This window comes from Dermacentor silvarum, chromosome 1 (genome assembly GCF_013339745.2).
Source record: "Dermacentor silvarum isolate Dsil-2018 chromosome 1, BIME_Dsil_1.4, whole genome shotgun sequence".
Classification (NCBI taxonomy): domain Eukaryota; kingdom Metazoa; phylum Arthropoda; class Arachnida; order Ixodida; family Ixodidae; genus Dermacentor; species Dermacentor silvarum.
The window spans coordinates 56,894,297-56,916,529 of record NC_051154.1 but is presented as its reverse complement, the minus strand read 5'-3'; the positions used below and the strand labels follow the sequence as shown (position 1 = coordinate 56,916,529).

General features: G+C 46.5%; 1 protein-coding gene across 1 annotated transcript in view; it reads right to left on the bottom strand.

Annotated features, from left to right (window-relative positions):
- LOC119463733 (alanine--tRNA ligase, cytoplasmic) overlaps positions 1-20,549 on the bottom strand; it is a 58,598-nt gene extending 38,049 nt beyond the window's left edge. The window contains exons 1-7 of the mRNA XM_037724560.2: positions 20,453-20,549; positions 19,740-19,989; positions 17,993-18,181; positions 15,249-15,394; positions 11,831-12,034; positions 11,500-11,644; positions 718-857 (exon numbers count right to left, since the gene is read on the bottom strand). Coding sequence (XP_037580488.1) covers positions 718-857; positions 11,500-11,644; positions 11,831-12,034; positions 15,249-15,394; positions 17,993-18,181; positions 19,740-19,970 — 1,055 coding nt within the window. The 5' untranslated portion in view covers positions 19,971-19,989; positions 20,453-20,549. The remainder of the gene's footprint in view (positions 1-717; positions 858-11,499; positions 11,645-11,830; positions 12,035-15,248; positions 15,395-17,992; positions 18,182-19,739; positions 19,990-20,452) is intronic.
- Between the last annotated feature and the right edge of the window lie 1,684 nt (positions 20,550-22,233).

The window sequence follows — 22,233 nt, the reverse complement described above, 5'->3', positions numbered from 1 at the left end:
TTAGCTTTAACTGCATATTTTCTTCACAGAAACATGATTACAAAAGGTGGAATAGGCACAAATAGTGAGTAGTGGTCCACGTACTTGCAGGATAGGCTGTGACAGCGATGTATGCTGTAGGTCATTCATGAATGCAATTTTCTTTCCTCCACTTCCTTTCTCTTTAAGTCCCCTTCCCCCTTTACAGGTTAGCAAACTGGATTGTTTGGTGGTGGTTAACCTCCTTCCTTGCCTTTCCACTTTCTCTCACTTGTATGTGGAGCACTACACAGGCAAGTCTGGTTTTAGAGCTCAGCTCTTATGCGGCCCTTCCTGCAGAAAGCGTTGGCGGTGTCCCTCGTAACCGAGCGAATGGGCACAGCGAAGGATGAAAGAGCAAATGCGGAGCACAGATGAAAGACGGCGATAGCGAAGAGAGCATGAGGAGGATGTGAAGCAAATAAAATGTACACCTATGGTTCACATATGATGAGAGCTGTCTATACAAATTGAAAACGAAGCCTTAGCTGGTTTGGGGTGAAGTCCACTTTCAGTTTCCTGCCTGGGGTTTTCCCCCTACTGCTGAAAATATTTTCGCAAAAATTTTTTTTTTGGTTGATTATGCTTATTCTTGATGTCTTTTGCACATTTAGATAGAAAATAAACATTTTATTTGGGTATTCATATGTCCCGTCCTTAAAGGTTTAAAATGAGCAAGACTTGAACTACTGAGCTCACCCAGCATCTGCATGTTCTGGAAGTACACCATCTGAAATAGCCATTGTGAACATACGGGCATGGTCCACAGCAGTGCGATAGGCAATGTCCACGAAACAGTCGCTGCCTACCAGGCCACTGTAAGGATTCACTCTAGCTTTCTGCAAAAGAACATTGAGAAATTTCAGGAGAAACTGTGAAACTGCTCAATTTTGATTGTAGGCAACCAACTTCACTAAGACAGCACTACATCACAGAAGAGCCCTGAAAAGTGTATTTTATTCTTTTAAATCGAGCTCACCAGATTTGTGCTCTTAGGCTAGCAACATGGTATGTTGCATGCATGTCTCCAGATGTCTTAACATGAGGCATGATCAAAGGAAACCGAAGAACTGGGACAGTGTGACAGCAGGTGGGACAGCAGTGAAGAAATCGGTGTACAATGTAGCAAGAATAAGATGCCACACATCAGATTCATATACATGTGAAATTGCTCCAGAAAGTGGTGCATACAGCCTGTGAGATGTCCTCCACTTGCTCCCTAAACCATTTGGTCACTGCAGCCATGACATTAGTGTTACACTGGACTTGTCCCTACAGCTTCCTTTTGCGTTCCAAGATGTGAAAACCACATGGATACAATATAGGCTGAATGATAAAAAGCTCACCAACTGTTCTGCATTATTGCATTTTGCACAATGGTTGTAACATGCATGGAAGCATCTAGCCTTTTGTGATAGAAACAACATTGGACAAAACTATGCAGGGGTGCCTATACTTTTGATTACAGACACAGGCCGGTCGCGATTGGTCGAGAGCGATTTATCGCTGTTAATAAAACGCAAAATGAAATACACCTTAAACGTACAGTCAACCACAAAAGTTTGCGGACCACGCGAGCGCGTGGCCAAGAGCCTCTTCGCGACACTTCCGCTACGTCACCAGCGATCGACAGCAGCGCTACGTTGAAGACGCATCCCTCCTTAAATCTATAGCCTGTCTATTTTCGCACTGTGCGCAAATATTTTCTACCTATCTCTTTCAGCGTGACGCGCTCTTTGTTAGCCAGGGCTACTTGCTTATATTTTGAGAGCAGAATATCAGTACAAGTAATCAGACAGCGTATTCTTCGGCTGTTATCAGTTCTATTTTCGCGTAGCCACGCTGTTTTTTTTTTTTTCGTGAGTGCGTGAGTGAGCGGTGAGGCAGCCATGGGACACAGATGCTTAGTCAGTAGGCAGAATTTTTCCGTTCCTCCCCTATCGCTAAGTGATAGTAGCGGCCGGGATTTGATTGCCTGCGCCCAGGTTTTGCTGCGCAAAGCCCGAACCACCGCGCTGCTATAGTGGTTACATTTAGAAAAATAAGAAATAATCGGGTGCGATGACTCTTTTTATAACCCTTTGCGACACGGCGTCCTCGTTTGGGGACTCAAACTTCGGAGGCGCGTCCCACGCCACGTGTTTCTTCAAATGACCTAAAACTCAGTGTGCACATTCGTGTCCGCTTCCTGATGGGACAACTAGCGGTCAGTTAACTTCATTGTCCTGCGTATTGCTGCAGATGATCACTTTGCTGGAGACACTACCATGTTAGACAATCGTTCGACGTGCCGCGTTCCAAGACCAACGTCAAGGGTATTTTTTTTCTCCGGTCGACACGAATACAACCGAAAAAGCAAGTGTGCATGCGTTTCGGGCCTAATAGTTGATTCTTTTTATGCAAGCATTGAAGCTGACGAATTTCAGAATAATTAGATAATGAGTTATACGCTAATTAATTTTTTTTACTGAAACTCGCACAAAACAGCACATTGCTTCGTCTTCTTTCTTGGAATGTAATAGTGAGCGTCTTGAAATGATGCCATGCGCATTTGACGCATTTGCAGACAGTGCATCATAATTCGTGTCTGAAGGGGATGAATTTATTCACAAGACATTTACAGAAGTGTCATGAAACATAGGTCTCTCAATGATCTAGTAGGAAGTGAAATGTCCGTCGTTTTCTAGCACCTTATTGATGCGTGTGGGCATCGACTCGTACAAAGATTCAGTAATCTCCGGTCGACCGCGCAGGCTTTCCCATTCTTGTGCGATCGCTTGCCACAGCGTATCAGCCGTGCGGCCGCGGTTGGCTCGTGTAGACAGCCGTTTCTTCAACATGCCCCAGACATTTTCTATGGGATTCAAGTCGGCGCCACATGGAGGCCACTCAAGCTGGCAAACAGCATGTTCTTCTAGCAATGACTGGACGATACGTGCTTTATGGATCGGGCTGCGGTCGTGTTGAAAAAAATAGCAGCCGTCGCTGAAGGGACCGTCCAGCGCATACGGAACGAGGTGTCTAGTGATGACGTCGCAGTACCGTGACGCAGTGAAGGGCCCTTCCAGACACACAAGGGGACCAAGGCCATCTTTGCTGATTGCTCCCCACACGCTCACGGAACACCGTCCACTGGATAGAACACTCTGTGTGTAATTAGGCAGATATCTGCAAGAAATAGCATACAATTGGGTTCCAGCGGCGCATCTAAAAATGTTGTGATTCCTCTTGCGTATGAACTTTATAATGCTGTTATAGAGTTGCAATAGAAAACGTGCAAACATCATTAGATAGTACTGAAAGACCCACTGGCAGCTTTTAATTAGCTTCAGAGTAAGAAGTACTATGAAACAATCGTTAATGTTTTCAACATAATACCACTACAGAAAAATCTCGTAATGTCCAAAAGCTCATTTTACGTGAAACATGTTGTGATGCAGAATTAGCTTCGTGAATTAACTGCCAATACACTGTAAACACACCTGCAGTTTAGTGGACGCCAAACCCGCTTCCGTTGGTCCCAGCGCGTGGAAAAAGTTGACTCTTCGCTAAAGATGACATCGCCCCATTTCTCTGTTGTCCAATCTTTCATTGCTGTAGCGAACATGAGTCGTTCTTGTAGCTGGCTGTCTGAGAGGCAGGGCTTCTGTGCTGCTACGAAAGACTGCAGGCCAAGCTCACTCAGCCTTCTTCTTACAGTCTCAGACGATACCGTGAGCGAGAGCGCTTCTCGGATATCCTCTGCACTTTGAAAAGGATCAGCCACGATGGCGGCCGTAATCAGGCGGTCCTCTTCCTCAGTCGTGGCCCTTGGACGCCCACTGCGCTCCATATCTGTGAATCTGTCATCGTCGCGGAAAGCTTGAATAATCCTATTCACGGCAGTCCGGCTCCTGTTGGTTCGGCGGCAGATTTCGCGCTGAGGTATTCCCTCTATAAATAAACGCACAATGTGCCTTCTTTCGTCAAGTGGAACACGCAGCGGCATCTTTCCAAATAGGCAATCACCACGTGGCCTGAAGCAAGTCTACTACGTTTTCAGCGACTGATCCGAAGATGCGCCTATGTGTGAAAGAAAATTTTCTATGCATCCGCTTTTTCTTTATTTTTGATGACAGTGAAACACCTCCCTACCCTTTCTCTCAAGACGCAGAAGCAGCAACACTCATTGGACCAAGATGCTGCCAACCAAAGTGCGCCAGTAAACGTCGCGTAAAAAAATCGTCGCAGCGCTTCGTGAAACTTATCTACCCACTGGCACACCAGTCGACAAAGGTTGCAGTGATTGCTCCGATACTGCTATCAAGCCAGATATGTGGCGGTCTTATCGCAGACAGCGCTCTGCGTCAACACAACGAACTAACAATGTCATGCACGGGAATAAAAAATTAACAGGCAGGCGAGTACCAAGAGGGCTCATATCCGGGAGAGCGCCCCTGTCGCCGCTAGGTGGCGTACCGCTAGGTGGCGCGGATAGGCAGTCTGGCACGCGCTCGCGTGGTCCGCAAACTTTTGTGGTTGACTGTACATTTAAAAAGCACGCCTCTTTCGATCATTTCTTTCGCTTGGCATGTGCTGCCACTCGACGGGAACAGGTAGAATTTTTTACTTGCGCCGATGCCGCTCCGTCTTTTCTTTTTGTTTTGTTCTTTCTACGGCAACGGCACGTCGTCTATCGCTCGCGCATCTGGGTGCTGTTGTGTCTGGCGGTCCTTCGGGACACAGGAGGCCGGCGCCGACTCAGACGCTCCAACCTGGCGCCCCTTTCTCGCGGCCGAGAATTGTCACCTGGGACTGAGGGATTAGCAGTTGGTCTCCGGGCTACCTCATGCGTGGCTAAACGGCAGCGTCGCCCCTTGGTGCGGTCCCGTGAATTACCAGCGCCGCCCGAACCACAACGAGGTCCGGCGTCGATTGCGACGCGCCAAACTGGCGCCCTTTCGAGACAGCCACCGCCCTCCCTGATTCCGCGAACTGGCCGCTATGGAGAGGCGAATCTTGAAAGGGGCCAGTGTCTGGCAATCCCGGGGGAACGACATCAACGTTCGGTTCCCAAGGTGTCAACCGCTGCCTGTGTTCGGGGGCGACCTAACAAGATTGGAGGCGGAGCCCGGCGGGAAACGACGACACATCACGTGCGGGATATGGCCACCTGATCCAAGATGCTGATTGGCTAAAAGAACTACAGTGTATTCCCTCGTCGAGTGAAAGAGGGAAACGAAAGGGATAAAACAGGGGACTTGAGTGTTGTGAGAGACGCTTCACCATGTAGAGACGCTTGAGACTTGACCATGTAGAGCACGCTTGACGATGTAGAGCACGCTCGACCATGTAGAACGCTCGGAGATGTAAACGCTACCACATGCAAAGATGTTAGCACGTAGACGGCTCCAATATCATGGAGCCCATCTTGTAATATACCATGTACAGTGTATATAAAACAATTTTCTAATCTCCCTGGATAACTCCTCCTCTTGGCACCTGGCACGGCACCATACATGGAACCTTCGAGGCCGCTCGGACCATCACAATTCGCAACAGTGGTGGCAGCGGTGGGATCGGCCGGCGTTGGCTACATCGGTGTGGTGAGTGCTACGTGTTTGCTTCTCTTTTCGCCAGACTCATTAGCGCAGGTTACTAAGTCGGTAATGATGATTTGGTGTCGTTAGTGATTTCATCTCGCAGACCAAGAATATAGTGTCTCGTGGGCTAGGTTACTAAGGGGAAGAAACACAGGGTGCACTGTAAATACGGATAAGTTTGAAATCCAGGAACTCCTCAAAAGTTGTGAGCCGATGGGCATTTTGGTTGTCCCTGCGGTAGGCAAAAGTCAACAATTGGAGCTTTTACAGAATGAGGAAGTGAGTTGGGAGAAGGCCGGAGAGGCCAGGAAAATTGTTTCGCAAGCGAAGAGAGGAAATTCTGCGATCTCCCGATGTGGTAGCGATAAGGACGGGCTTAGGGCCTGAGTTTGCGCTTCATGTCGCCAGAACTCTCTAGTACAAGTAGCTAGTTGCTAGGAGAGTAACTGTGTGTTTTCTGGCGGGCACCATTTTGGGAAATTCACCTTCTTTAAATAGCGAATTTTAGGAAGGGTGAATTTTGAAGGCAAACAAGATCGCTATGGAGAAATTCAGAGTGCAGGACCTTCTTCTCATTTGCGAGGAGTTAGGCATTTCGGTCGACTCCGCAAAAACAAAAGAAGCGGTTCTCGACGTCATGAAGGTAGAAGAGGTGACGGTCGAGGAAGCTGATGAGGCTTGGGAGACAATTGTGGAAAGAAAGCAAAAGGCAGAGGAGTGCAGGAGGCACGAGCTTGAAGCTGTAGAGAAGCGCGAGAGGCGCGAGCGTGAAGAAGCAGAAATGCGCAGGCACGATGCCGAAATTCGCGAGAGGCGCGAGCAGGAGGCAGCGCAACGGCACGCTCTTAGGATGAAAGAGCTTGAACGGGAAGATCAGATGCTCAGATGGCGGACAGCGCGACGCCAGCTCCACACTTTCGAGACGGACGAGGGTATTGTTAATTTCCTCGCCGGTTTTGAACGAGTGTGTGAGAAAGAGGGTGTCAGCCGGGACTGGTGGGCCGAGCGATTAGGAGCACTTCTCCCGTTTAGTGTCGGTGCGTGTTTCATGCATTGCTTGTCAGAGGAGAAAGCGCGCGACTACGACAGGGCTAAGAGGGCTTTGTTCAGGCGATTTGGTGTAGCATGGCAGGCCGACTTCGAAGGCCCAAAAGACAATGAAAAAGCCGAGCCTGTTGAAGGTCACATTAGCACTGAGAGGGCTAGTGTAGAAAGCTTTCGAAAAGGTGTGATGCAAGTGGCACACACACAAAACGAAGAGAGCGGCGGATTTCCCGCACCAGAAACGGAAGGCCCTTTAGGCCAAGTGTGTACGGCGGCGGCAATTTCGGCCAGCCTGCCAGACAAGGTCACGCATTGCTTCTCGAATAGGTCGGAGCAAATGCTGAGGGAACCGGGAAAATCCATCTCCAGCAAGGGAGCTTTCAGGGCAAAAGCACGTGAGGAGACTCAGGGACTGATAGGCTTATTCCCTATTGAGCAGCGGTCACAGGACCATGGAACGATTCCAGAGGCAGCTGTAAGCAGTGATGAGTTAGACGTGTTAGTAGCCGGAAGCGAGGTGAATGCGGTCACCGAAGAGAGCGGTAGTTTTCCCGCCCTAGAACCAGGGGCCGACTTTGAAGGCCAAGATGGCAGTGACAAAGATTGTTCAGACAGCGCTGAGAGGGCTGCGGTGCCCGTCGTTAACGGAAATAGTGACAAGCGCGAAGAAGCACTTGTTTCGCCGTTTAGCGAGGCTGTTTCGGAAGCAAGGGCCGACTACGAAGGCCAGCGAGAAGTTTGGCATGCTATCGACGGCAGTAATAGAGCTAGGCCAGTTGAAGATAGACTTGATGACGAGCTAACATGCTCAAAGATCAAATCTGGTTATGCTCTATTAGAACGGCAGTCGCACTGTGAAACCCAAAAGGGTAACGAAATTTCAAGTGCGTGTCCCGATGCCGCAGGCTCTGCGAAGCATGCCAAACGAAAAAGGCGTAAGCGCAGGACGAGAAAGGCGAACGCGGTCGAGGCGCTTAGAGTCAAACTTGCGAAGCGCCAAGGCGACATTAGTAGATGCGCAAAGGTCACGATCCAGCCAGAGACGGCGAAAAAGCGACGGTGGATAAACCCCAAGCTTAGGCGTTTGCTAAGATCGGGGATCGGCATGACACACGTCGCGAAACGGAGAGTTTCCCAAAGACTCAGGCGTAGTGACCGTCGCCTGACCGCAGCGCGTAAAGTGCACTGTAGACAGAGGGATGGTAACGGTCGCCTAACCGCCTCGCGTACAGCGCATTGTAAGCAGAGGGACAAAGGGAAGCGTCCTGTAGGCTGCCACCATGGCCGATCACTCGCGGGGGAAATGAAAGGCGACTGCCTAGCAGATAATGGGACAGTGCGCGCGCGGGTCTGTCAATGCATCCCCCTCCCAGTACTTGGAAGCGGCTGGTCGAAAGTCGCAGCTACAAGGTGTCTCATGCAAATTAGTGGGTTTTGCCTTGGCGACGGCACCTTGCGAAATCCCCGGAATGCGCGACCCCCTCGAGTGCGTTTGAAAGAAAGGGGTGCGATTGGGGCCCGAGAATAAGTAAACAAGGAAGACGGGTAGCAATTTTTTCTTCTTTTGTATTCATTTTGTGGGAGATGGATGTTGAAAGTTTGACAGGCGTAAAGAATGCCGCAGTTTTTTTGTTATGTTGTTAACCTTTCCCGGCTCAGGTTAGACTCACGATTTAAAGGGGAGTGTGTACGCGGCGACAGATAAAGAATTGAATTGCAAACAGTTTCAGGGTTGCAAATAGTTTAGAAGGTCACGCGCAGGTTGCGCAAGTTGATGACCAGAGCTTTTGCACGAGTTTGTAATAAGTCATAGATAGTTTGCGCATCTGTTTATTTGGCATTTTCGGTATTAGGTAGGGATTATGTAGCTTTTTGTGCTAAGTGTTACGGAATGTGAATTAGTGTAGGCCAGTTCTTCCTTCGCCTTCCTGATCTGTGGAAGCTCTAATTCATAATTACTTAGCTTTATTACATAAGCCCAGTTGGTGTCTGGTTGCGAAGACACATCATCGCAAGTTTCTTGGCACTTGTCCGGATCGACGAGCACCTTGTGTTTCAGGGTTTTCTTTAGATAGGGGGCAGTCAGATTTTTGGAATTGGTAAAGTCTGGCGATGAGAGTGGCTTGCAGTGGCGCTTGCAGCATTGTGTGTGGCTGACAAAGGTCGCTCCTTGGAGCTTGGAGCTTGTCATTTCTGCAGCCCAGTCAGAGCCCACCTATGAAGAGGCCTTTGGCGGGAAGATCATCATTCCTGGAAGCAGCGGCCCCATGGGGTTGAGCGAAGCAGGCATCAAACCGGCCGAGCTGCATGGAACAACTCGACCTCCCGATGCATCATCTGGCGGCGGGGGTGCTGTTGTGTCTGGCGGTCCTTCGGGACACAGGAGGCCGGCGCCGACTCAGACGCTCCAACCTGGCGCCCCTTTCTCGCGGCCGAGAATTGTCACCTGGGACTGAGGGATTAGCAGTTGGTCTCCGGGCTACCTCATGCGTGGCTAAACGGCAGCGTCGCCCCTTGGTGCGGTCCCGTGAATTACCAGCGCCGCCCGAACCACAACGAGGTCCGGCGTCGATTGCGACACGCCAAACTGGCGCCCTTTCGAGACAGCCACCGCCCTCCCTGATTCCGCGAACTGGCTGCTATGGAGAGGCGAATCTTGAAAGGGGCCAGTGTCTGGCAATCCCGGGGGAACGACATCAACGTTCGGTTCCCAAGGTGTCAACCGCTGCCTGTGTTCGGGGGCGACCTAACAAGATTGGAGGCGGAGCCCGGCGGGAAACGACGACACATCACGTGCGGGATATGGCCACCTGATCGAAGATGCTGATTGGCTAAAAGAACTACAGTGTATTCCCTCGTCGAGTGAAAGAGGGAAACGAAAGGGATAAAACAGGGGACTTGAGTGTTGTGAGAGACGCTTCACCATGTAGAGACGCTTGAGACTTGACCATGTAGAGCACGCTTGACGATGTAGAGCACGCTCGACCATGTAGAACGCTCGGAGATGTAAACGCTACCACATGCAAAGATGTTAGCACGTAGACGGCTCCAATATCATGGAGCCCATCTTGTAATATACCATGTACAGTGTATATAAAACAATTTTCTAATCTCCCTGGATAACTCCTCCTCTTGGCACCTGGCACGGCACCATACATGGAACCTTCGAGGCCGCTCGGACCATCACAATTCGCAACAGTGCGCGCGCTCGCGGCGGCGGCAAGTTTCGGTTTTCTCCTGCGGGGGCTCCCACTTGCTGCATGTGCTAAACTGATGGCTATCTGGTTTCAAATCTCTCAAAGAGTGACCGCTTGTTACTCTATCGTTTATTGCACACCGCAGCGTGATTACACCTGTTCCCGGGCAGGCGCGTATATATACACAAACAATGCTGCCGTTATTGCGTTGCCTTTTTTGGAGACCACAAAAGCTCTATTGCACCTTGTTGGCGATAAGACGAAGGCTTCTCACTTGTTTCGGTTTCCAGACATGCACACAACCATTTTTCAGTGCGCTTATCTTCGTATTCATGAATAAACATTGTGTACTTTACAACACAAATAATTTTTTTGTCACTTTATGGCCACCCTAAAAACATTACGATCATTTTTTTTTCGAAATAGGTTCTTTTGAAGAATTTAAATCAGCAATAAAAAAAATCGGCCCTGGGGGGTCGCATTTGGCAAAAAAATTCCACCCTCAAAGGGTTAATGCCGTCCATCCTACATGCAAAACGGAGAATAGTGGCAGCCTAGCCTTTACAGGCGTGCTGGTACGTCAGAGTGAAGGAGGTTCAGTGGAGACAACCATATATAACAAAACTTGCGATAGCGGGAGTGTGCTGAGTTTTGACTCACACCACTCTACAGAACACAAATATGCCGTGGTACGTAAGCTCCTGTTCCGTTGCGATGCACTGTCGCCAACGCAGACATTGAGGGAACAAGAAGTATCTAATGTTGCTCCTCTTTTGAATAACGGAGTTACCCTCAGCGCTTTGTCAATGATACGCAACGCCACATGCAAAAATCACGCGAGAGCACAGCTAAACGCCGGCTTCCTTTGTGTGCATACCATTTGTCCGCAGTGTCTCAGTCGCAGTGCGTAGGGCTTTGCGGCAGTTGGGTGTTCAAACTATGTTCAAACCCATGTACACTCTGGCAAGTGTGTTCTCGAAGCCAAAGGACCACACATCTCCGGACAAACAAAGTGGTGTCTTCTACAAAGTGAACTGCTCGGACTGTGATGCCAGCTACATCGGCGAGATGGGGCGGCAACGTCGCACTCGCCTCAAGGAATACATAAGGGGCCCAAGAAAACTTGTAGAATCATGGTTTATCCGTTGCAATCGATCTGCATGCAATTCAAACCATGGCTACCTGCCAGATGTTCACGGCAGTATCATACATAAATAGGATGTATTCCCCCATTTGTTGCCATTTGTGTACTGACGATGCCACCCACATAGGTGGCGAAACGTCTGTTTTTCTTATACTTTTGTTGAGTAAAGCCAGTGATAAAAAACGTTGAAGCACAAAGAAAGATACAAAAGACACGTGAGACTTTCATTTTATCTGATTCATTACATTCACAGAAGCTCAATATTTCTAGAAATAAAGACCACAAGCTCGTACCTTCGGAATTCCTTCAATGCACGGCAAGCAATGAGATTTGTCTGCTCCATATAATCATATAGGTACTCCAAACAAACTTACTTTAAGAGATTGTTGCAGCTCTTAAGTTGTAAAAGAAGTCAAACCAAATACATTCAGCATGCACTCAGCCATAGTAAGATAAAACGAGAAATCTGTAAAGTGAAGAGTCCATGCTAGGAAAATAAATAATAAACCACTACCTTTTGCAGTGCCGTAATGAGAGGTGAAAACAAGTCCGTGTCATAGTTTGATTTCACATTCTGAAGAACTGCAGTAAGGCGTTCAAGTCCCATTCCTGTGTCCACATGTTTCTTTGGTAGTGAGTGCAACTGACCATCAGTGTCCCTTATGAAAAAAAAAAACTTTTATTTCTCTTTCTACATTCTCAAGACAGGATGTCAATGTTTCCAAAAAAAAAAAAAACTGACAGTGGGTGCTTCCCACTGCAGGAAAAGGCTCACTATGATGACTCTAGAAAATAATGCAGCTACACATTAAAAAAAAAAAATCAGATTGTGGCAAAATGCTTACCTGTTGAATTCCATAAACACAAGGTTCCAGAGTTCCACCATGTCACTGTGTCCAGCATTGACTCGATGCACAGGAGGTGATGAAGCAAAGCTGTGCTCAGCAAGGTCAATGTGAATTTCGGTACAGGGGCCACATGGTCCGACATTGCCCATTTCCCAAAAGTTTTCTTTCATTCCAAAGGGAAGGATATGTGCCTGCGGCACACTGAAAATTATAAAAAAAAATGATGCTGACATGGAGCACAGGATCAAGAAAACTGCGACTTGACATTTTTATTTCTATTAATCCTTGAAGCTGACCGAGTAAAATGATGCAGTAACTGCTCAGGCAAAAACCTTACCCCGCCTCCACATCCCTCATCTCTAAACCCACTGCCAAGTGGGCGATCACAGCCACTTCACACAAAGACCAAAGGTATTTTTCGGTCTTCATCAACGGCATAATGAATGCTGCAAACAAGACTCGGGACTGAGGGCCTCAACAGCCTACCCACCTTTACTGCCAATAAAGCCTTGGCTGAGTCAACAGTCAACTTCGTTCACTTCAAGAAAAGTAAATGACGCCCTTCTTGTAAGTTAACTATGTTCAAAAGTCTAAGAAAGTGGCCATGCTTTTAAATTTCCCAATTTAAACTCTCAGATGAGTCAAACCAATTTTGCATGTCTGATGGGCATTGAGTGATAACAACTCGACTGAGAAACACAAAATGCACTTCATATGCCAATTTCCATGAAAGCCATATAAATTTTTTGGCACGAAAAGGAGCACTGTCATCCATCTGAAAGTAGCCCTGAAGCTCAAAGGAAACCCATACAGGTTCCTAAAATGCAAGCAACACAGTAGGAGACCATTTTGTTTCCCCTTTGCAAGTTCCTCCACCCTTGTATATTTATACAGAAATTATTTGCTTATACATTTGATTAATTCGCTCTCATACTATCATCAGCTAGCCTCCTGGTTAGTTCAGTCTGTGGTTAGTGTGACTGCCCCAGAAAGGTAGTGATACCAGGTTCGTTTCCTAGACCATAATAACGTATTTTCTAGTGTAAAGCTTTCTTTCTAAGGAACCCTCATGGGTTTTCTTTATAGCGTCATGCCCTTTCCATGCATATCAACTCTACCTTTCAAGGACATTCTTCCACCTTGTGCATTTCTGCAGAACTTAATTGCTAATTCAACATAGCTGGCACTTCCTGGAAACAAAATTAGGGGCCACACATCACAATTAACACACCTCAAAAGTTGCATCTCAAGTAATGCCATTTCTCACTTGCTGGAACCAATAAACATCCATGTCACATTGAATTCATAAGCATGCCTGTACATAGCAGCCATGCAGAACACATTTCAAAGACAATGCCTAGACATTGCAAAATAACTTGGGTGACTGCTTGCCACAGCTTTAAAGGGACACGGACACAAAATCCAAAAATTTAACGAAAATGCTGCAAGTGAATCCTCAGTGTGTGATTACACCGAAAAGAAGTAGTCACTTAACCCATTTTTGAGCCGATGGCTTTATTTTTGGCGTTTTTGTGAGCACGCGCCTCATCGCTCGATACGCGGGAGTTGGAAGGCGTGACGTCACGACACCCTCGTCGGAAAGCCAGCCGGCCGGCCGCGGTCATTAGAAGCGCGCTGACGCCGCCATCGCAAGCATGGATTTGAGTTCTTGTGCCTCTACCAGTGATGAGTAAACGTCTGAAGACGAGGACCATTCCAACTTGGCAAGAAATATTACGAGCCTTCTGCGTCAAGCGACGAAGAAGAGCAGGCGGCCATGGAAGTGCAGGTCAGATTTTCGCGAACCGTAGTGCGAAGATTTCGCTCTGCACCAGACACTCGTGCAAGAATTATTTGTCATTTCCTCTGTAAACTTGCTTTTTCAAGAGTGCACGCAGGCGAGACAGCTGCGGGGTACTTCAGCACTGTGTGGATGACTGAATAGTAGTTTATGCCATCGGCGTGAGCAACTGCTGTGAGGTATCAGTACCTCCGAGACTCTCACGTCCACTTCGCCAGCCACCCAACAGATGGCAGCATCTGTCTGGAGTTCTCCCCAGTTTTTCCCGCTTTTAGCCTGAGGAGAGGCGGAGCTGTGTCTGTGTCTGCCCCGCTGCCATGTAGGACTGATCTCGTGAGTCACGCTCGCGCTCGCTAGCCCTGTATTGTTTTACTATGCTTTGCCAACATTTTTAAAGACATTACTGCCTCCGTGCCCAGCCTCGCCCTCACACTGCTCAAGGAGGCTGCAAGTGAACGAAAACAGTACTGACATTTTTTTGCCTCCTCTTTTCAAACGTGCCGCTGATCATTTCTGCCTTGCGTTTTTGTGAGAAGACCGATCGCACAGCATCAGGCTTTAGACGTTGCCTTTTGAGCGGCATGCCAAGGCTTTTCAGCAGAGCCGGGCTGGTCACATAATCATCGTCGACAAAGTGGTCTGCGCAAATGAAGTCATTTTTTAGAGGTCTCCAGGCTGGGCGTGATGGCTGACAGGCAGCTATCCAAAGTTTACACACCTTCTCGTCTCTGGGAAACGTGTGCGACAGAGTGTCCCGACCGACGATGCTGTTATAACAGCAATGTCTGGGCATTTCCTTCCACCGTGACGAACGAGTCAATACCGAGCGACGATCGCGAGAAGGCGCATGTAAGACGCACCACCTGCATGGAGCACCGACGGGGATGTTTCAGATGGACCACGTGCGAAGATCGCCGAAAGGGGATAAACAAACGCTGCAAGGGACCGACACCCCCGGAAACACTGCGACGGCTGTGGCCGTCCTTGGCAGCGTGCACGGGTGGGAGTTATGACGTCAAATTTCAGCTTCTGCCGGTGGCCACTTGGAGGCAAGGTGCAACAGAAAATCGCAAAAAAAAAAAGATGTTTCTCGTTCTTTTCTTCAAAGCAGCTTGTTGTATTCATAATTTTCAACAGTTCAACTTTTGTTCCGACGCAAAAAACCACTCGCCAACTTTTGTGTCCATATCCCTTTAAGACACTAGCACATTCAATGAGACATAGTTTCCTAATACAAAATTGGTGGACAAGGCAGGCTAAAAAGCTGAGAGCACAGTCGATGTGCATTTGAGAAAGCAAACTGTCGAAAATATTTATTGTGCTACTGTCAAATAAAAGAATATTAGTGAATGCAGAAATTCTGAGCACTATGTTCTCATGCATTCATCGCAACAACTATTAATCATCAGTTTCACTGCTCTGGTTTCTCAAAAGTACACTGTCGGTACCGTCAATAAAAGGTAAGATGTAGCTAATTGGTTTTTAACACACAGTAGTACTCACAATGCTTTCAGTGTCCTCACTGAACAGGCAATAACGTGGCAGCAGTTTTATGTAGCTGTTATCCAAGTACATACACATGAACGGCTAGCAGTTAATGCCCGAATAGCTTACCCAAGGTCCAGCCACACATGTCGGCACTCTTCATCTGGCTGCAAACCTAAGGTATGATCTCCAGCAAAGTAAGTTACATAAAGCCTTTCCTTCGGCAGCTGATAAACTTTTGTGAGCAGTTCCCAGGCCATTGCACATGCTTCCTTCTGTTAAAAAAAAAAAGAGTGGGCGTTCCAAGACAGAATTTTTTAAACATACACAAGCAGGACCACTGCCAATTAAAGGAAATAACTGATGTGTCACATAACTGACAAACAGCAAGTATCAGTAGTAGTGGTGGTGGTAGTGGTAGTAGTAGTAGTAGTAGTAGTAGTAGTAGTAGTAGTAGTAGTAGTAGTAGTAGTAGTAGTAGTGGTGGTGGTGGCAGTGGCGGTGGTGGTAGTAGTAGTAGTAGTAGTAGTAGTAGTGGTAGTGGTGGTGGCAGTGGTAGTAGTCCTTATGAAAGGATGAAAAGGCATGGTAGCTGAAATTCTAAGAGCATAAATAAAGTGCCTAATTATTTTTTAAATTTAGTAATTAACTATCTTTAAAACTTTGTGCCTACAGACCTGCAAATAGCGATACAGATACAATGTCAAGTTGTAGGGAAGGCAGTAGCTCACAAAAAACAACATGCCAAGCACATTCATGTGATCTCAGATACAAACCTTTTTAAACGCATCCTGAAAAATGTAAGATGGAAGTGCATAGCTAGGAAGATTCAAGGAATTATTTCCCAATGCTGCCAAAAGCAGAAGCCTTGTGCCCAAGCCTTTCAAATGTTTTCTGCTACATTGGTGGAACAATCTGATTCAATAATGTTTGCAGTCGCATATACATGGCCTCACTCTGTCAAGGATGACATAGGGTATTCCTGCTGTGTGGCAGCAAAAATACAGGTCTTTTTTTATAGAGTGAAACAATATTTTCGTGAAAAAATAGTGCAGCTGGAAACATTTTTGTCGCAATCAGTTGCAATGGGTACAATGAGTACAAATGTGACCAACCAGTGTCGCATAGTATGCCATATAGAAAACACAGTAATACCCAATGACAGCATCAAAACCCCTCAAGGGAACTGCCCAATGCTTAGAAGACACAGCTAATGTACACTTGTTGTTCACAGATGTGAAAAAGAAGCTTACAAAGCTAAAAAAATTTAAATACCTGCCTGAAAATATGACGCTTTTCATCATGATCTTGAACCAAATTTATGCCCACAGTATCCGGATAGCACATGCTTACATACACACATTCTCTCAGTGCTCCAAATTTTATCTTCGCAATCATGAAACTGAAGCTCTTTACACTTAGATTACTTGAAGGAATGCATGCAAATATCCCCCCAAAAATACCTACACAACTCTAAACATTTGTTAACATTACAGAGAATTCAGAAGAACCAACTCAAGAATGAGGATCATAGAAAGCAAAATCAATAGTCTATGCAATCAAAGTCAACTACAACCACTTTGATCTAGCTTGCTGATGATCTAGCCTGTTGCCGGTTTCCTCCACTTGAAATAAATTGGCATAGCAGGCCAAGGCAAAGAATTACAGCATAGCTGTAACGAGAGATACAGAGTCTGACAAAAATTTATGGACAAGTTTCTGTATGTCCACATGTTTTACCATAGGTGGGCCTGTGTACAGCTACTTCAAGTTTTTAATCACCTTAATAGATATTGATGGGCTAGTTGGTGAGCCATGATATTGATGAAGCAGTGCGCTTGAAATAGACACGTTCATGCACACATGAAAAAGGACATACACAGGCCATTAATCATCTGGTGGGAGTGTCAACCCAGCATGACAGTCAGTGCCGTGCGTAGGTCAGCATACTCACTCACGGGTGCACTGACTCCTACTTGGTCTACATTCATTTCACAAGCATGAGATAAAGCATCATTGAGTGACGAAGGGTGTGAGTGGACGTGAGCATGAACGGGAGTGAGTACTGCTTAACATGAGCAGGAACAAAAGCCAGTGACGGTGAGCTTGAATGGATGCATCAACGTGAGTGACTATTTATTGGCAAGTGTGAGTGGATGTGAGTGGGAGTTGATGCGAGTATGGGCGTGAGTAGGAGCTAATAAGTGTGAATGGAAGCGAGTATGAACACAAGAGGGTGTCGGAGAGCATGAGGAGGAACGTGAACGAGTGCCGATGAATAGGAATGCACACGAGCATGAGGGAGTACATAGCCTAGAAAATTATTGGTAAGTGAGTGTGAGTGAGCATACACTTATTTTGCTGACTTATGGTGCCATGTCACGGAGTGTGCCTGCGAAATTAGCATGCACACAGAGTGTCCTCTTGTCCACTCAACTACTGAATTCAGTCCACCATAGTCCCTTGCTGTTTATAAGCTTATCTGTCGCTTGCAATCTCTTACTGTAACCGTTATGTGTGCACAAGAACCACAGGAAACAATGATCAAACGTAGCAGATGGGAGTCACATGCTACTTCGTCACAAATGTGTGCACATTTCTGCTTGCATTGTAAGCACATAAGCAGCAGGGGTTATGTTGAGCTGTATAGAATAGCCTAGCAGATGAAGCATGAATAAGAGGATAATGGGTGGGCGCATATGCATACCCTCGCTACTTTCATAGGCACACTCCACGACACGGTGCTGACCATTATTGTCGGTTGACACTCCCTAGAGCTTTTAAAAACTTGAAGAACTGCACTTATCACAAGTTAGAGGAGCTGAACATTCATCACAGTAGCAAGCAAAAAGTTACACAAAAGTTTCATTGACCTTGAAATAGTCTCCGAACGACCAGTTTCCGAGCATTTCAAAAAAGGTGTGGTGTGACAAGTCCTTTCCAACATCGTCTAAGTCGTTGTGTTTGCCACCAACCCTGATACACTTCTGATAGTTTGCTGCTCGTTGCAAGTCATACAACGGGCTGGATGGTTCCACCATTCCAAGGAAGACTCCCTTAAACTGCAAAACAAGATAATGTGAATTAAATTTGTACTAAAATTGTCAGAATGCAAAGAAATTAAAAATAGCCACTTAATTACTCTTTTTGCTTCCCTAACAATTCATTTAGCCTCCATTCTTTTGTCTGCAGTGAGCTGAATGAAGAAGAGGAAATAAAGTAAAGCAGCTTGTTTAAAATGACATCAGGTATTACAGCACAGGAAGGAGAGACACAGTTGAGAATAAATACCACCATCAAAACAAACAATCTGCAGTTGGTACACCCGTGAGCCAAAGTATACGGACCAGGGATTACACGATAAAGCTGATCTTGTCCTCTTCCTGTGAATGTAACTTGAAATTAAAGACTGCAGTTCCCACTTGGAATTGCGAACTTTCCAGTACACTCGTCAATTTCAGTTTATGCATGTTAATGACGAAGAAATTCAGTTTTTGTGGTGACCCTGTGGTCCGCATACTTTTGCTCACGGGTATACATGCTACATTTCATATACCAGGTGCACGAGGTATTTGAGATCAAGGCTTTGAATTACCATAGACATTTACATTCTCACCCTTTCTGCTTATGTGCTTAAGTTCGTCCTCACCAACCCCTCGTCACCTATCTAGCACATTCATTCCAGGGTATCAGCCTACAGTCCGACACAAGTGATAAAACTGTACGCTGTCCAAGTCTTTTTACACATCTTCTTGCACATTCTAGTTGTCTTACACATGGAGATTGCCACCTTCTTAAATGTCGTTATATCCTTCATTTTCGGGTGAGACTAGATTTTATAGCCAATTATCATCTGTGACAAAGAGAAATAAGCGCTGCCAGCGGACAGACGCAGGGAGTAGTCTCTCAAGCAGGTGGAAACTATGACGAGTGAGAACCCTGAAAGACTAATCATAGCCACTGCGCCACAGCTTCAAATCGCCGAGTCAACAGCCAAGGTTTTGGAGAGTGATGTCATTAGGCGCAACTCTTAATTGATTTGCTTGCTCCCACAGGGCCTGTGCCACCCAAGAGTGGGTGAAGTTCTGCTGCCACATCACCCTCAATGTGGTGTCTTAGCTCCCACTATAAGCATGCTACGCTGCTATGTATTGGGGGCGCCACTGATAAGGAGTGGTTCACACCTATACAACTTCAATCTTGTCATTATTTTTCAGTTCGGCTACAAGAAGTACTTTTCAGAACAACAGTGCTCAGTATATTTGTGAAACAGGTGTGTGAAAGGTAGAACTAAATTAATTATTGTTAATAAATAGTGACAGAATGCAGCCTTTTAGGTGTTGCATGCCTAAAAGAAATTATCCTAGAATAAAATGTGATCTCCCATGACAGTCAAACACTATCACAGCATCTGCCCAGGGCGCCTGTTTCACAGTAGGGACATCCGTTAAAATGTCTGTCTTTGTTTACTTTCGACACGTCACAAGAGAACGCTGCACATGTATTGAATCTTTACGTATGTGCACCCAAGTTAGAGACAAAACAACATGGCATAAAGAACTGCTGGACTTGTTTACACACAAATATCAGAAAACTTCCCGTCATGAATAAATGGCTTGCCTGGTTCATGCCCGCATTTGTAAAAAGAACAGATTTGTCCGCGGTTGCGGGCACAACGGAGCTGGATGGGACGAACTGGTGCGTGTGGCCTTCGACGAAATATTCGACAAAGGTCTGGCGAGCTTCACGGGCGCTGAATTTTCTAGTTGGACGGGTACAGAGACCACGCAGATGTTTAAGTCTCAGCCACGTAAGGTGTCTTCCACACAACTTCAGTGTTTTCCCCGTCATTTTCGATGCCAAGGAACACCTGAAAGTAGGAGAATGTTGCCGGTTCGTAAGGTCATCAATAGCACGTATGAATCATAATGCAAACATACAGCACACATGCGCGCATAAAAATGAACCCTGCAATCGTCATAATTATGTCATAAAAGTATCTCGAGGTGATAAATAAAAGGACACGCGCCAATAAAATATTTCGTTACCCGAGTTACGCATTCAAAATAAACACTGACAAGGCACTGATATTTATACAACAACTGTTCAAGACACCTGCATTAAATAACCAGTTTCAGAGTTTATTTAACGGCTGCCTATACGACATGAAGAGGTTAGAGCATAAGCAAATTGATTTTGTTACCAAATAATCATTACCAGGTTTCGCGGCACCTGGGATTACACAAATAGCACAACAAGCAGATCACTCTCAACACGTTGTAATGCGCCTGTATCTCATCACCTAAAATCAAACCTAACGTAGCAATCCTTACCGTATCAGCGATAACTTTAGTATAAATTAAAACACATCATTCGCGTGATGTATGCACGCCGCTTGCTGCATGGTTAGCATGGTCGCCGCCATTTCTGCTACTGCTAGCGTTGTTATGGAAACAAGAACTGTTGAGTGAATAATGTATATACACATAATATGTTTATTATTAGAAAAAAAAAGGTTTTTATTTAAATGGCACAAGCACTGGGCCTTAGTTTCACCAGTTCTTTCATCCTGCTAAACAAAGCGCGCGAGATTCAAACGTTTTATCAACTGTGTCTCCCTGCTTTTTCTATGAAATATCGGTTCTGACGCTCTAGCACCTGTTGTAGTTGTCTAGTAGATCATACTGACGATGATGATGTGCCGCTCGTATGGCCCCTACCCACTAAATCATAATTCTTTCAGCGTACCTTCCCTTTCCTTACTTCCCTTCCCTTACCCAATACGTCCTTCCTCTTCGCCTTTCGTTCAATCAATGCAGATTACCACACTCTTCGATCAGCATATTTCATAATATGCTAGAGCAAACAAAGAAAGAGGACATCAAGCTGTATTGTAAAGCGGAGATATTAGTCTACTGTAAATGAGAAGCATTGTTTGCTCTTGAACGTTGCGATCCACGGGCGCCAATTGCAGAATCAACGTAGTGTCGCGTCGTTGAGTTCCGCTTGTCAAAATAACCTGAATGTGATGAACAATCCAAAAAAAAATGTACCCACGAAATCTCCGAAATTCTTTACTTGTCCTGCCTTAATTAATTATTTGTTGTGGTTGTGTGCAATGCGCTTGCTTCGTGTTCACTGCGTGCAAACTATTAAACAAGCTCCGCAGCGTGCACTGGTGAATTGCTATGATGGGCTGCTGCAGCGCAGTAGCGCATCCAGGATCTCTGCCAGGGGGGGGTTGACAGTTTGCCAATACCATCTAAACAGCACTAATTTCGATTTATTCACGGGAAATTGTCAAAAAAATCCGCTTTTTGCGAGCGTGCAGACGATTGCGCGTCTTACATCTTAGTTGCAGTACTGAAATGCGTAAGGAAAGAAAAGGGGTTAAACAAAAGGGGGGGTTAAGTCGGCCTCAGGGGGGGGGGGGGGGGTTACAATCCCCGAATCCCCCCCCCCCCCCCCCCCCGGCGGTGCGCCACTGCTGCAGCTTAAGGGTACGCGCAGCTGGAGCCGCGCGAGAGGACGACCTCGTAGCATAACCAATATATTAATGCGAAAGCATTATGTGCTCCATTACGTGAAAATCCGTAGTTGTAGTCGGCGGCGTGACCTAATGATGGTACCAAAAATGGCCGACGGCAAAGAGTAAAAACGCGTCAAAAAATGCTCGAATTGAGGTTACATTTCTCAGGCGGGTTCCTGTAAACAAAATAAATTATTGCGTTTGGAAAGAAAATCAGGTGAATGTTTATCTGGGTGGGAATCGGGCCCGGGCCTCCGGGGGTACGAGACGAGCACGCTTGCCCGACGCCACGGCGGGTCCACAGCTGAACGGTGTGCCTAATGCGTGCGTCATTGCGTACGCCACCTGGCTGAATCCATCTGGCTGAATAAACGTGTGGCCTAGTGGGTGCGTCGTTAGGCACATGGCGGCGCAGCCAATGGGTAGGAGGTGGCGCCTCTTCATGAGTCTATAAAATCACTATATGAAATAAAATGTGTTAATGTGCAATTGAACGCCGCTGAACGGTCCTTCGATTTATGAACTCCTCGCGGGGAAGCGAGTGCGTTGAGACGCTTGGCGCGTTTTCATTTGGCCTCACCGAGG